The 14,395-nt window shown below is 37.8% G+C and overlaps 1 protein-coding gene across 2 annotated transcripts in view; it reads right to left on the bottom strand.

The window, feature by feature from the left end:
• CRB1 (crumbs cell polarity complex component 1) overlaps nt 1–14,395 on the bottom strand; it is a 207,904-nt gene that overhangs the window by 57,314 nt on the left and 136,195 nt on the right. For both annotated transcript variants that reach the window (XM_001110912.5, XM_001110878.5), the window contains one exon: nt 5,103–6,059. In XM_001110912.5, coding sequence (XP_001110912.3) covers nt 5,103–6,059 — 957 coding nt within the window. The remainder of the gene's footprint in view (nt 1–5,102; nt 6,060–14,395) is intronic.

Genomic DNA, 14,395 nt, shown 5'->3' with positions numbered 1-14,395 from the left:
TTCGGACAAGAGGAATTCATGCAACCTCTGCAAGCAGACTGTGCAGGCAGTCATAATCTTTGCTACTTGGAGGCATGCTGAAGCAAACATGTCATTAAACTTAATTATTCTTTGTAAAGAAATTTATTAGAGCCTGAACTGTATTTGTCCCAGGTCTGCTATTAACATGTGATTTAGGCTAGTTACATAACCTTTCTAAACTTCAGGTTTTTAATCTGTAAAGAACATAAATTGGGACAACAGAAATCAAGAATTAGATGAGTAAATCTTCTCTTGGGATGACATCTCACATAAGAGGCAGGGCAGTTGAGCAAGGAAAAAGAAGGACGCTTCCTTCTGTGGTCCTGGTTGGGTGTAGGAGAGGCACAGGAAACAGAGAAGTAGGGGCAAAGCTGAGTATGAAACCCACGCAGCATTTCCTGCGGTCAGAGGAGTTACTGATGCTCATATGTGGCAATGCTATTGATGTGCATCGCCTCAAGAAAACTCTTGAGATATCTAAAAATAAAAACTGACATTGTAAAATACGGGTGATATGGTAGGAAGAAAACTTCCCATCCTCACAAAGCTTACATTCTAGTTGGAGGAAAGACACCAGATACAGATAAGGAAGCAAACTGTATAATATGTCAGATGGTGAGAAATCCTTTAGTACAAAATGTCAGGTAGAGAAAGGGAATAGGGAGATTTGGAGGGATGGAATTGTAATTTTAAATAGAATAATCAGGGAGGAACTCTCTGAGAAAGTGATATTTGAGCAAAAGCCCAACGTTATACTACGTTATTGTAGTAACTCAAGAGAGAAATGATGATGGCTTGGATCAGTGGTAATGTGAAAGTGGTGAAAAGTGGTCAGATTTTCAAAATATTTTGAAGGTAGACACAATAGAATTTTCTGGAGCCATCTCTAAGGTTTTTGGCCTAAGCAACTGGAAGCATGGAGTTTCCATTTGCAGAGCTAGGGAAGAAAATTGGAGGAACAGATTTTTTGGGTGAGGTGGGAGTCCATATTAAATTTGAGATGCCTTTTTGGATATCCAAGCGGAAGTGACTAATGGGCAGTTGATATAGAGGTTCAGGCAGGATGTTCTGATAATGCGGGATTTGTTAGTATATATCACCTCCCATTGGCCCCAATTGGGAATCACTTTTCAACATGAGATTTAGAGGGGTCAAACATCCAAACCATATTAGATATTTAGAACCACAAGACTGCATGAGATCACCAAGAGAGTGGGTATATAGAGAGAAAACAAGAGGTCCAAGAAGTAAGCCCTTAGGCATTAGAAAAGTGGAGGTAAAGGAAATGATGCAGGAGTAGCCAGTAAGATAAGAGGAGAACCAAGGCAGAGTGGTGGCCCATAAGCCTAGTGAGAAAATAGGTTTTCAGGAGGAGGGAGTGTTTAATTGTGTTAACTGGTATTGAGAAATTAAGCAAGATGGGGGCTGAAAATTGACTATTGATTTTGCAATCTAGAAAGCATTGATAACATGACAAGAGCACTGTATTCAAGATATTGCTGTCCTCAAGATTTTATATCCCAATGCTAACCAGACAAAAAGAGCATATTTCAGCATGTCTAAATGTCGTCATATGGCCCAGTTGAAGTTTGGGTAAAGGTAAGACACATTTTAGTTTAGCTGAACTATAGTAAAACTTGCTTAGACAATCATCTGTGTTTGAAGATCTTCTGCATAAAAGGCTATATTTTCAGAACTCTGACTTGATTTCCTACAGGAACATTGCATTTTGAATCTGCATTTGGAGACCACCTGCTCCAGGCAACTACCGGTAGCTTTCAAAAGTGTACTGTTAGATAAAATAACCCCTTTGAAGAGGTTAACATCTATGAATACACTGCAGCACTTTCATATGAGATAAAATGCTTAATAAGAAAATTTGGTCCTTGAAGCCCCTGAGGTTTGAAGATATGCCCAGAATCACTCAACCTCAGGGGTAGCGGGGTGCCTGCTGGTCATCCCAGGATGCCTTCAGCATCACTTTGTGGATCCGGATTAAAAGCCAAAACGCAGACTATTTTTTTTTCTCAGAAGCCTGACTCTTCAGCAGTCCTATTCCTCAGAAATCACAAGCAACTAGTCAGCATGTGCGATTTGCTACATGATTTTAGAAACACCTGAAGACATGTATGACTTGGCTGTAGATTTGGAAGGGTGATTCTCATACAAGTGGTTGACATGTTATGAAGAGGGACAACATATACAGATGAAAAACAATTTTGACAAGCTTTAATGACAGATGGAATACAACGAGATGAAATTTAACAAGAATAAATGAGAGCCACTTCGATCTAAATGTGCCTTATAAGTTTAGAGTAGGAGAAACAGGACTACGTGGCATCATGAGTGACAATGATAAAAAATGATGCAATCACGAAGTGTGGCTGCCAAAAAGTCAATGTTGTATTAAGCTGAAAAGCATAAGCACATTTTCTAGAATAAGGGAGGTTGTGGCCCTGTGTCACTGTATCATCAAGGACATACAGACATCACATCTTAGAAGGAATACAAAGCAGCAAATATATTCCAAAACCTGCAAGCAGCTGATGAAGTGTGGAAAACTATGTCATATGGCAAACATTAGAAGAAACAGGAAGTTTAGCCCGAATAGAAGTGATGGCTTAGATGGCCGAAGATACTTTTCTTCAGATATTAAGTATTCTCAAGTAGCAGGCAAGTTCAGATTTTCATTTGCATGTCTTCCAGAATTGCAACATGGTCAATGAAGGAAAGCTACAGGCAAATCATATTTTATTTCAATATAAGGAAATAACTTTTGGGCAATTTTTGGCAAGACGGAGTGAGTGATCTCTCTATTTCTGAAGGTATTTAAGCAGAGATTTGAGCCACTACATTTGGCAGGTACAATAGTGTTAAAAATTCCATCATAGAATGAAGCCTCTTCTATATCTAGGAAACTACAATTCTAAGAGAATAAAATTCTCAAAATCTAGGTATATGGCTGAAGAGAAGAGACATGTAAATTGCTTTTGTAAGTCAAATATTCACCAGAGAGCAAGAGGTAGGTGATGTCATTTATTCTAAGTAGTAATATCTTGAATGCTCCATGTTCTTACAAACAGTCAACACAAGATATGCTGAGAGAACTTTATGGACACTTCTGTAAACTAAGCTTAGTTAAATCCTTTTCAGTACTCTTTCTGTTGATAAATTAGATTATTTTAAAAAGATCAACCTTGAGTTATTGGAAATCACTATGTCTTTTGTGTTTAGTCAGCCACCAAAATCTTCTATCCAATCTCCTTGTTCATTACAGCGTGTACCATGGTTGGAAAACATTGAGCTAAATAAGAGTGCAAGTCATGAATGGGCTGAAGTTTGCCTTTGTGCTTTTTAGTATGTCTCCTCCCTCTTGAATACACATGTACAGTAGCAGAAAGATTCCATGTTCTCATTACTGCTTAAAAGCATTGTTTGTAGTGGGAGTAAACGCTCCAGGAAACATTCCTTCTAGATAACAGAAAATACCGAATAGTTTAATTTTCTAATGAAGAAGTGATATGAAAAATATAATTTTCCTTAAATTTATACCAAGAATTTTCAGAAAGAAAAGATTTTACAGAACTCTCTCTCTGTAAAGTGATCTTTTGAAGTCAAACATTTTCATGAGGGTTAAACAGTTTCAAATAATGTTGGAGTATAAGGAAACTGGGAGAAGCGGGGGAAGGGTAACCAATTCAGGAACTTGGTTTGAAAAGTTCATGGTTTTCCAAGTTGGATAAAATAAAGAAAACCAGAACCCACTGGACTGGCATCTCTTGAATCTATTTACTAGGACAGTTAACATCACCATGGTCAGTATTAACCTTATGGGTCACTGCATCTGGAAGCCAGTCAAAATGAGTCAGCATCTGTTTGTTATTTTGTATATGTAGTAAAAATATTGCCTTTGGTCAATTAAATTTTTCTTCAAAAAGTGAACATTGCCTCAGCATAATTTCCCTTTTTCTCCTTAAAAAAATCACAAAACAACTTGCCATTCTACTTAAAATATTACGTATAGCTAGTAGATGCCATACTTCATTGTCAAACAGGTCCATGATTTGTAATGAATATTGTGGTCAGGGGGAAACCCTTGAGTAGTTTCTAATAATTCTTAGACATTTGAACATGGAATAGAGTATAGGCTAAGACTGGTTTTAATTTTACTTCATATAAAGCAGAGAAGACTACTTACCAGATGTTGTCCTACTTCAAGTTACTCTAAAATCTTGGGGTAAATTACAGCTGAACTTCAAAGCAGTCTGTTACAATTACATCTCAGACTTTTTCAATGTATGATAATAATAATAAAAAGAAACAGGTACGTATTGATCACTATCAACAGCAATCTCTAGAACAATGTTGGAAGTTAAGGATTTTGAAATACTTTTCAAACTGTGGTTTACTAGAGAAATTCGATCAATTAGTTTATGGCATCTACCAAGTTCTACTATTGTTACTTTCCACATTTTCTTTTCTTTTTTTTTCCTTAAGACACCTAGTATATTATCTGTCTTCCCCAGGGCAGCCTTGGAAAAGATACCTTTGAATAAAATTGGTGTTTTATAAAAACGCTATGCTTAATTATGATTTTGGAGCAAGTGTGAATTGCATAGAAAGGAGAGCAAGGAAATGAATATGTACCGAGAATTTACTATGCACAAGATATCATGCTAGTATGTGGCACTGACAAATTTTATGTCTAAGGGTCCTTTTTTCAAAAGAATTATTTCTCTTTCAAATAAGATTTACATACATTTCTGATATGCAACCAATGGTAAAATTGCAAGAGCATTTTGCAAACACAAAGATGAAAACCTCTTTGGAAAGGAGCTATCTGCTTATTTTTTTTTTTACTTCTCTGTATGAGTGAAACTTATGCCCTGTGAATCCACTCAAAATTAATTAATGCACATCACTGCCCTCTTCTTTTCTTTCTCATCAGTGGGCAACCAGCAGCAGAAGTCCTGTGGGGTCATTATGTTTCATAGCAGGCAGAAGCAGTGTGGCTGTTTTTGCTGTTTCTGCTCTGCTCTGAGGCACGGCACTCCCAGCCATAGCAGTCAGCTTTCTCTCACCTCTCAGACAGTTGGGGCCTTTATAGGGCCTGTGGCAGTCACACTGGTAACTCAGCCACAAGTTGATGCAGCGTCCTCTGCTTTGACAAGGTTGGCTTTCACACCAATCCTTTCTCACACAGCCTGCCTTGACATTTAATGATGAGACAGACGAGATGTTCTCCAGGGTAATGTGATTCCAATCAATTTTAATATCTTGGAGACAGCCTACAAACGAAGGTGTGGATGGTATATTATAGAACTTAAGTAGAGCGACACCATCGCTGGTTGTCCCCACTGGTAAACCACCCAAAAAGGAGTTCTGAAAAGCACATATTGATTGATCACTTTCAAGTGGAGAAGGAGCTTTCGAGATGCATTTCTCCTTACAGGAGTCGTCGATTAAGGTAAGGGTCACAGCCTCTGCAAATATTACCTCCACGAAATGCCACTCTCCGTCGCTGGTGTTGTGGGAAATGTACAGAAGCACCTTTGGCTGACTGTTGACCTGAATTGATAAGTGAATGTAGCCACTTAGCAGCTCCAGCTTCACAAACACATCCCTGTTGCCTCGGAAAAGTAGAAGAGCCACTGGCTGAACAGTCTGAAACCTGAGGGCTATGTTACAAACTGAGCCCTTGGTTGTCGCTGAGCCAGTTTTGACCCACAGGAAACCATCACCCTCAAATGAAAGTGTGGTTGCGATTTCACACAGGGACCCGGTGTAGCCAGATGGACACAGGCAGCCGAATCCATGCTGGCCATCTTGGAAGTGAGGGATGCATATTCCATTATTTAGGCATTGCTGATGGGTACAGCCCAGGAGAATATCAGAACAGTCCCTTCCTCCATAAAAAGTTCTAGAAAGGTTATCAAATGGGCAATGGCAAGTATAATTCCCAGGCAAGTTCTCACAAGTACCACCATTTTGGCAAGGGTTTGAAGAACATTCATTGACGTCTTCTTCACAGTGGATTCCTGTTACATAATAAAAAAGGGTTAAAATTAGATATATTCGCATCAAAAATAGAAGTTTCACATAATTTGCATGTATAATCTTGCAGAAGTGCATGGATAGCTCAGATTTAGAACTGTAATGGAGTAAAATGTAAACACTTATTAAGGGAAAGTAAAATCAATTCTATATTCCACATGTGTCGTGAAGAAAAAAGATGCAGTCATGGCAGGCTTTGTATTCTTCCTCTAGGAATAGATAATTTGCTAAACACTGTGATTGATTCCAGCTATCATTGTCAGATATACATGCAGCACTGAATATCATACAAACCAAAAAGAGAAAAAAGATCGCTCTTGGCATTGATGTAAGATACAATTTATTTATTTCGGGACTTTTTTCTCAGACATTGTATATTCTGTCCTTGGCTGTAGATTTCATTCTATTCTACTTGGAAACAGTGATTTTGTCTTATATCTTGTTTATATTTCCCCATAATTCCTAAGAGTTTGCCAGAAATATAAATAGTCCAAACAGCTCTCACCATGAAGGGCTTCTAAGGTGAATGGAAGTCCCCGTTTCCCCCTTCCCTACAATGCTAGTGTAAATCATGATGTGTACACCATAACAAGCTCCTTTCCTGTTTATTGTTTTAACTTCACTTTCTATTTTTGTTTTCTGATTCCAAGTCAAAAAAGCTATCTAATTAGGAAATTATTAGAATTCATTTTAAAAAAAGTAACACGAAGAAGTATAACACCTTTTAAAGGGGATGGCCGTTGCTTTTCCAGGGAGATTCAGATGAACAAAGAGTAACAATAAAAACTGACATATGCATAGGACTTTATGGTTTCCCCAACATCTTCATTCAAATTATTATATTTGTGCTCACTACAATTTTCTGAGGTTTTCAAAGCAGATATTTTTAGTTCTCTTTCACAGAATACATTGAGGTGTAGAAAGAGCAAAGTGTAAATTCCAAAGCACTTTTACCATCAGACCCTAAATTAACTAGTTTTGTTTTTGAGATGGAGTCTCGCTCTGTCGCCTAGGCTGGAGTGCAGTAGTGCAATCTTGGCTCACTACAAGCTCTGCCTCCCAGGTTCACACCATTCTCCTGCCTCAGCCTCCCGAGCAGCTGGGACTACAGGTGCCTGCCACCACGCCTGGCTAATTTTTTTTTTTTTTGGTAGAGACGGAGTTTCACCACATTAGCCAGGATGGTCTCGATCTCCTGACCTCGTGATCCACTCGCCTCGGCCTCCCAAAGTGCTGGGATTACAGGTGCGAGCCACCACACCTGGCCTAAATTAGGTAAATTTTAAAAATCCAACCTGGCCATGCTTGGTAGCTCATACCTGTAATCCTAGGAGGCCTAGTCGGGCGGATTGCTTGAGGCCAGGAGTTTCAGATCAGCCTGGCCAACACGGTGAAATCCTATCTTTACTAAAAATGCAAAAATTTGCCAAGCATGGTGGCGCATGCCTGTAATCCCAGCTACTCTGAAGGCTGAGGCAGGACAATCTCGAACTCGGGAGGTGAAGATTGCAGTGAGCCAAGATCACGCCACTGCTCTCCAGCCTGGGCGACAAAGCAAGACTCTTGTCTCAAAAAAAAAGAAAAAAAAATCCAATCGTACACACTGTTTTTTAATTAATAATTTAGTGTATTCTCATTTATTGTTTGTTATTAATATGCATGTCTTATTTTCCCATTTAACTCTATGCCCAAATGCGTGTTTTTAAAAAATTAATCCAAAGATTCCTATATTGATGATGTTGGATCAGAACCCCAGCTATACTGCTTGATCATGAGCAGGTTACACACACTTTCTGTATTTCAGCTTCCTCATCTATGAATGGGATTAATAATAGCATTTACATCACAAGGCTCTTTTAAAGATTAAACAAGATAAGACATGTAAATATTCATAACATTGTCTGGTATATAACAAGTTCTCAATAAGTATTGGCCATTACTAAAAAGTAGTAAGAAAGAATTATCCTCTAATGACAAAATTCAAATAGTACCGTAGTCATTGAGATAAACTATTTAGAAAGTGTGGGCATGTGTAATGCCCTGTAAATTGCATAATTTTATATGAGGGATTTACTTGGACAGCATATTAGTCTAGAATCTCATCAAATTGTGCTTTCCTTGATGGAAGGAAAATGTCTGTTTTATTCACCGATGTATGTCTAAAACAGCATAGTACCTGGCTTGTATTAGCTATTTAGTAATTAATTTTGGAATGAATGAATTCATTATGACTTTCCTAAAGTGATTAAATATTTTTATAATGCATTCAATCTGATTCAAAACCAAAGTGCTTTCTTTGTGTAAACTTTTAGATAAATGTATGCAATGTTAATCTTTGATGATCTACTGCCATTTATGATCTACATATCTAGGCACTTGATTGGACTCTATTGTACTTATATTTTACTGTACTAGGATTACTTTCATACAAGCTTAGTCAACTCAAAAATATTTCAAGCTCTGTGAAAACAGTGGACATGTTATAATCTTACTTAGAGCCACCCACAACACCTGTACAGTGCTGAGGGTATGAATTATTAAATGTTTGATGAATAGAAAGAATAGAACTGAATGGAACTAATCTATTTGTTATATAGTCATCCTGGGAAGCACAGAAAACTGACATAGGAATTACAGGTAAACTACAGTATATTCTAAAGGGGTGTTCCAATATAAGTTTAATATAACTGAATATGAAAAGTTGAAACTTTTGTACTAGAAGATATTTTACTTAAACTTGATTTTCAAAGCATTTTAAGAACAAAAAAAGTAATAACAAGTATTTGAGGGTAAAACTATTGAATAACTTATACAGCATAACAAAAGCAAAACATGATTTTTTCTCCCGCCCTATCTTGAAACATATTTAACTGGGGAAGGGTTTCATTGCCTCTAGATAAAAATCTTCAGCAGACCCCAGGACTTTTCGGCTTACTATTTGATAGTAGTGTCACGATCTCTTAAAAAAAAACACCCACAGCAATTAGAATGGCCAGTCACATAGAATGATCAAAAGTCTCAATGCAATTTAGAATAAAATCGTCTTTGCTAGGCTAACTTCAGGCTGTCTTGAAGGAGTATTCGGAAGCCTTCTTCCCTCTTTCTATTCTTCCATTGTCTCCACCCTCAGATTTATGTGTTCTGTCCCCTAGAAGACTGAAGTTGGTGTCAAAAAACGGGGGAAGGAGTACAGAAATTATTCACCTGACTGATACAATATGGTTCCATGGTTTCTGAGACTGGGAGGTGTTTAAAGTTGGTATTTGTTATAAGGGGCACTTATGAGTTCCTTGGAGCCCACTCTATTCCTCCAGCTGGGACTCACTCTAGAGTACTGTGAAGGCAGGCAGACATTGCCTCTCCTTTTACTGACGGCTCATATTTGCTCCTCCCTCAACCCCTTTGCTATTGGTTTATTGACGTTTACTCCTGCTTCCTTCTTTATCAACTCTTTTAGTAGGATTCTTTCACCTTCCAACAGAGGCCTATTGAGAAGAACTCTTCTTACACAAACTACCTACTAATGCTCCTACCATGGGTTCCCCATCTGAACCACAGGATTCACGTCCACTTAACCTGCAGTAGGAGGGGAGCGCATTTGCTTTCCAACACAGCACAGCAACAATTCTTTTTTTTTTTTTTTTTTGAGACGGAGTCTCACGCTGTTGCCCAGGCTGGAGTGCAGTGGCGCGATCTCGGCTCACTGCAAGCTCCGCCTCCTGGGTTCACGCCATTCTCCTGCCTCAGCCTCCCGAGTAGCTGGGACTACAGGCGCCCGCCACCGCGCCCGGCTAATTTTTTGTATTTTTAGTAGAGACGGGGTTTCACTGTGGTCTCGATCTCCTGACCTTGTGATCCGCCCGCCTCGGCCTCCCAAAGTGCTGGGATTACAGGCTTGAGCCACCGCGCCCGGCCAGCAACAATTCTTTCTCTCTCTTTCCTGACGCCTTGGGTTAAGAGTCATCACACTTTTTCATCTTTAGATTCCTTAGGCAGGTGGAGAATCTAGTCTAAGTTGCCCGTTCCTTCCCTCCCACCAACTTTAGATGACACTGGAACACTCCTAGAAGCTATGGTCACTCTGGTTTAGAAAGTAGCATCTAGCCCTCAATTTGAGGGGCAAGGTTCAACTCACAATACAGCAGCAAGCCTCTCCAATGAAATCTCCTTGTAGATCCACTCCTTCAAATTGCCTCTGAAGAATTTTCACATACCCCTGACATAAATATAAACCTTTTGGCCAGGCGAAGTGGCTCACGCCTGTAATCCCAGAACTTTGGAGGCCGAGGCGGGTGGATCACGAGGTCAGGAGTTTGAGACCAGCCTGACCAATATGGTAAAACCCCATCTCTACTAAAAATACAAAACTTAGCCAGGCATGGTGGTGTGGGCCTGTAATCCCAGCTACTCAGGAGGCTGAGGCAGGAGAATTGCTTGAATCCGAGAGGTGGAGGTTGCAGTGAGCCGAGATTGTGCCACTGTACTCCAGCCTGGGCAACAGAGCAAGACTCTGTCTCAAAATAAATAAATAAATAAATAAATAAAATAAAAAATAAAAAAAGTATAAACTGTTCAAAAACCTGAAGTCTGTTATCTGTATTTACTTTAACATCCTGTGTTTTTATTTATTTCATAATTCACTTTGGTACCTGACAGCAACCATATCTTGATCCCTTAGTTGAAATTTCAATTGACCATTTTCTCAATTTATAGAATAGCTACTCTATGATGTACTCTCCGAGTACTCTCAGAATACAAACTAGAAGACGTAGACCTAGCCTGAATGTACTTACAATATAATGGAAGGACAAAATATATATTTATGGAAATGCATTGTACATAGTAGCTTCCCAGTAGATATCGATAATGTATGAGAATCAAACTCAGGCAACATTAGAGTGTACTTAGGAAAGTTTCAGGGAAAGGACTTTGAATGACAGATAATGAAACACCTTTAGATATGAAATCTTCATATTAAGTCAAATCAATAAATATCGATTATATATCTATCATGTATAAAATATTGTGGATAACATGAAGTTTGAACTAGTCCCTGTCCTCAATGAATTTAATAAAGGAAAACTAAGACAAATTTGTGAAGATGAAGATAATACTGAAGAGATTTCACTAGACAGTATACAATAGATTCTAAGTTAATTGTATTGGCAGTAGCTGCTGCAGAGCCTCCAGAGAAAGGTATCTCTTCAGACCTGGCTGGGAAGGTCTTACAGAGATAGAATTTAACATAGGTTTTCAAATATAGATCGAGTTGATAAAGAGGGCCTTGTGGCCAGGCACGGTGGCTCACACCTGTAATCCCAGCACTTCGGGAGGGCGAGGTGGGCGGATCACAAGGTCAGGAGATGGAGACCATCCTGGCTAACACGGTGAAACCCCGTCTCTACTAAAAATACAAAAAAATTAGCCGGGCGAGGTGGCCGGCGCCTGTAGTCCCAGCTACTCGGGAGGCTGAGGCAGGAGAATGGCATAAACCCGGGAGGCAGAGCTTTCACTGAGCCCTGGGCGGCAGAGCGAGACTCCGTCTCAAAAGAAAAAAAAAAAAAAAGAGGTCCTTGTATGTGTAAATAAGTGAATAAACAAAACACTCATCGATGGGAAAGCTTAACATTTAGAGGTGACAATGAGTTTGGCAATCTGGTTGGCACGTAGGATTTACGTAGGAAAATAAACACACAAAGGTTCAATGTAGCCAGAGTGGAGAAGGTCTGGGAACTTATGAGGTTTTTAACTGTATATTTTTACTTTCTGGCAGTGGGGAGTCATATGTAATTGTTGGACAGAAAACCAACATGGTTTCTCATAAAGATCACCTTCACAGGAATATGTAACACAGAGTAAAGTGGGAAGAAACTAAAGACAGGAAGACCAACTAGGCAGCTATTAAAACTATTTACCCATTAGCTTATTAGGGCTTGAAATAGGATGTTTATTTCTTTACAATTTACAGTACACTTTCATTTATCCTTTGTGGGCAAATAAGTGCAGATGGTCGTGCTTTCTATACCATTGCCTACTTTATTTTTTCTTATGATTGCTAAAATTTATGCATTTGATCTTTCATAAAATGTCAATAATTAGATTATGTGTTTCTTTTAAATATAAACAGAAAAGCAAGTTTTAAATTTTACCATAATTTTAAAAAGAACAAAAAAAGTAGAGAAACCCTGTATTAAGATCAATAGTCAGAAGAACAACAAACAGAATTAGGTATGAAAAGTAGAATGATAAACAGCAGTTTATGCTTTTACTTTACTTAAAATCAATTCTATTGACATGTCCAATGTAAAATAAAGTCCGACATATTTATTTGATGAACCCAGAAAACTAAAAGTGGGAAAAAAGATCAAAATGTCTTATATTGGTTGTTGGAGTAGCTGGGCAAAGAACAAGATCTGCTGTCAATCAAGATAAAAGGATTAGGGGATATTTATGGGACCACTGGGGCCATTCAGTCTTCTTAATTGGGTATTTTAGTTGAATACAAATTGGTTATTTATGTCCAATTATTTATAGTATGGGATGGATTACTTGAAGCTTATTGTTATTTGCTTATATAAAGTCAATTCATTTAATTAATTAAAAACTGTCACCTTATTTTATTTTCCTAAAATTTTTTTAGTTCGGTATCTGATTCCATGATAATACTGTATTTCAAAAATAATCATGATAGCAAAAATGTCTACCACTCGGCATATCTCATATTTTCTTGAGAATAAATCATATTAATGGATAAAAAGAATGCAGACTTTATATTTAGAATTAATATCATTGTATATGAAGATGATTTTTGTCATAATTCTCACTTTGCTGAAGCCATGGTTAATGAAATATCTAATATGAAGTTATATAATTTACACTAGACATATATATACTAGACATATATAAATGACATATATATACTAGACATACATACACTAGACATATATAAAATACATACACAAATGAGGAAGTTTCATCTTGATCTGTTTTAACTGACTTAGGGTTTAAAAATTTTTAATAAATAGAAATCAAAGAAAAATTTTAATAAATAGAAATCAAAGTAGAAATTGTCTAAAACCAAAAACTCAATGCATAAATATATCCACTTTTCCTTTCTCAAAAGTTCGAATTTTCATTTGATAGTAATATCTGTTATAGCATTAAACATTAGTTGCTAAACATCTTAAAAACACTAAGCATGGTGCAAATTAGCATATATAAGAAAAGAGTTAGTTACCTATGAGCATCGCCATTAAAATGTGAAAACCATGTGTTCTGGCTCCAAACATCCTTCTGTTAAAAAAGAGATATCCATCCAAACACCTACTAGGTTGACAGAGTGAGTTTCTGATCATTTTGGACCATATCCAGAAGTGTGAGCTTGTTTTCCAATGTCACCTCTTCCTCAGGTAGAGTATGGGGACTTGGTTTTGACTCATTTCCCTCCAAGCTGGATCAGTGGGGCTTACAGTAAGACTCATTTGTGCTGCTTACCAGGCAGCCTTGTTATTCTTAGATCCCATCCCTGCTTAGCATATGGTGACTCGCCTTTTTAAGTCACACTAGTGAGTGTTGTGATCACAACACTGAACGCTGACATTATTATTATGAAGAAATGAGTTTTGGGGACTCTAACCCTAAGCATTTTGGACAACTTCTATTGTGGAAAATTAGGGCCTAATTTTATTTTGCTTTACAGCAATGAAAATGCTGTTTTTGTTTTCGTTTTCTTTTGTTTGTTTTGCTTTTGAATAGTGGTTAAGAAATTAATGGCAACTTCAAACTTATTGAATATCTATGCAAGTGATAGAAAGGAAAGAAAAATTAAGAAAAAAGAACAAAGGCTTTTATTAATTGAGACTGTGGCAAGAGTTACTTGTGTGGTGCTATCAGACAAATTCCAGCCTCTATGAAAGACCAGTTATGCTCCACTCCTTTAAAATCCAATGGCATTTAATTTTGTACAAGAGAATGATTTGAATATGTGAGGTGTTTGAGATACACTGAGAGTACAAACAAAAAAAGTAATTCTTTTTTGTTTCTTTTTAACATTTTCTTAAAGGGGAACCTGAGGACCTATAGAGGTTTCACATAGGCAGTATAAGCTGAGAGGTCATGAAGGCCCCTAGAAGTACCATACTCCCTAAAATTCTCACCATAAGAGCAATTCCTTTAGGTTGAGACCTTGTCTCTTAGAAGCCTCAGTAAAGGCGAAAATGTTACCTAAGAGGGGCGGTAACTGTATCACAAAATAGTCATTAATGCCTTATCATGGGCAGTATATGCCACATTAAAAAAAAAAAATGCCATATCACTGAGG

Source organism: Macaca mulatta, chromosome 1 (genome assembly GCF_049350105.2).
Source record: "Macaca mulatta isolate MMU2019108-1 chromosome 1, T2T-MMU8v2.0, whole genome shotgun sequence".
In the NCBI taxonomy this organism is placed as follows: Eukaryota; Metazoa; Chordata; class Mammalia; order Primates; family Cercopithecidae; genus Macaca; species Macaca mulatta.
Note: the sequence above shows the minus strand (reverse complement) of the source record. Positions and strands in the feature narration are given on the sequence as shown.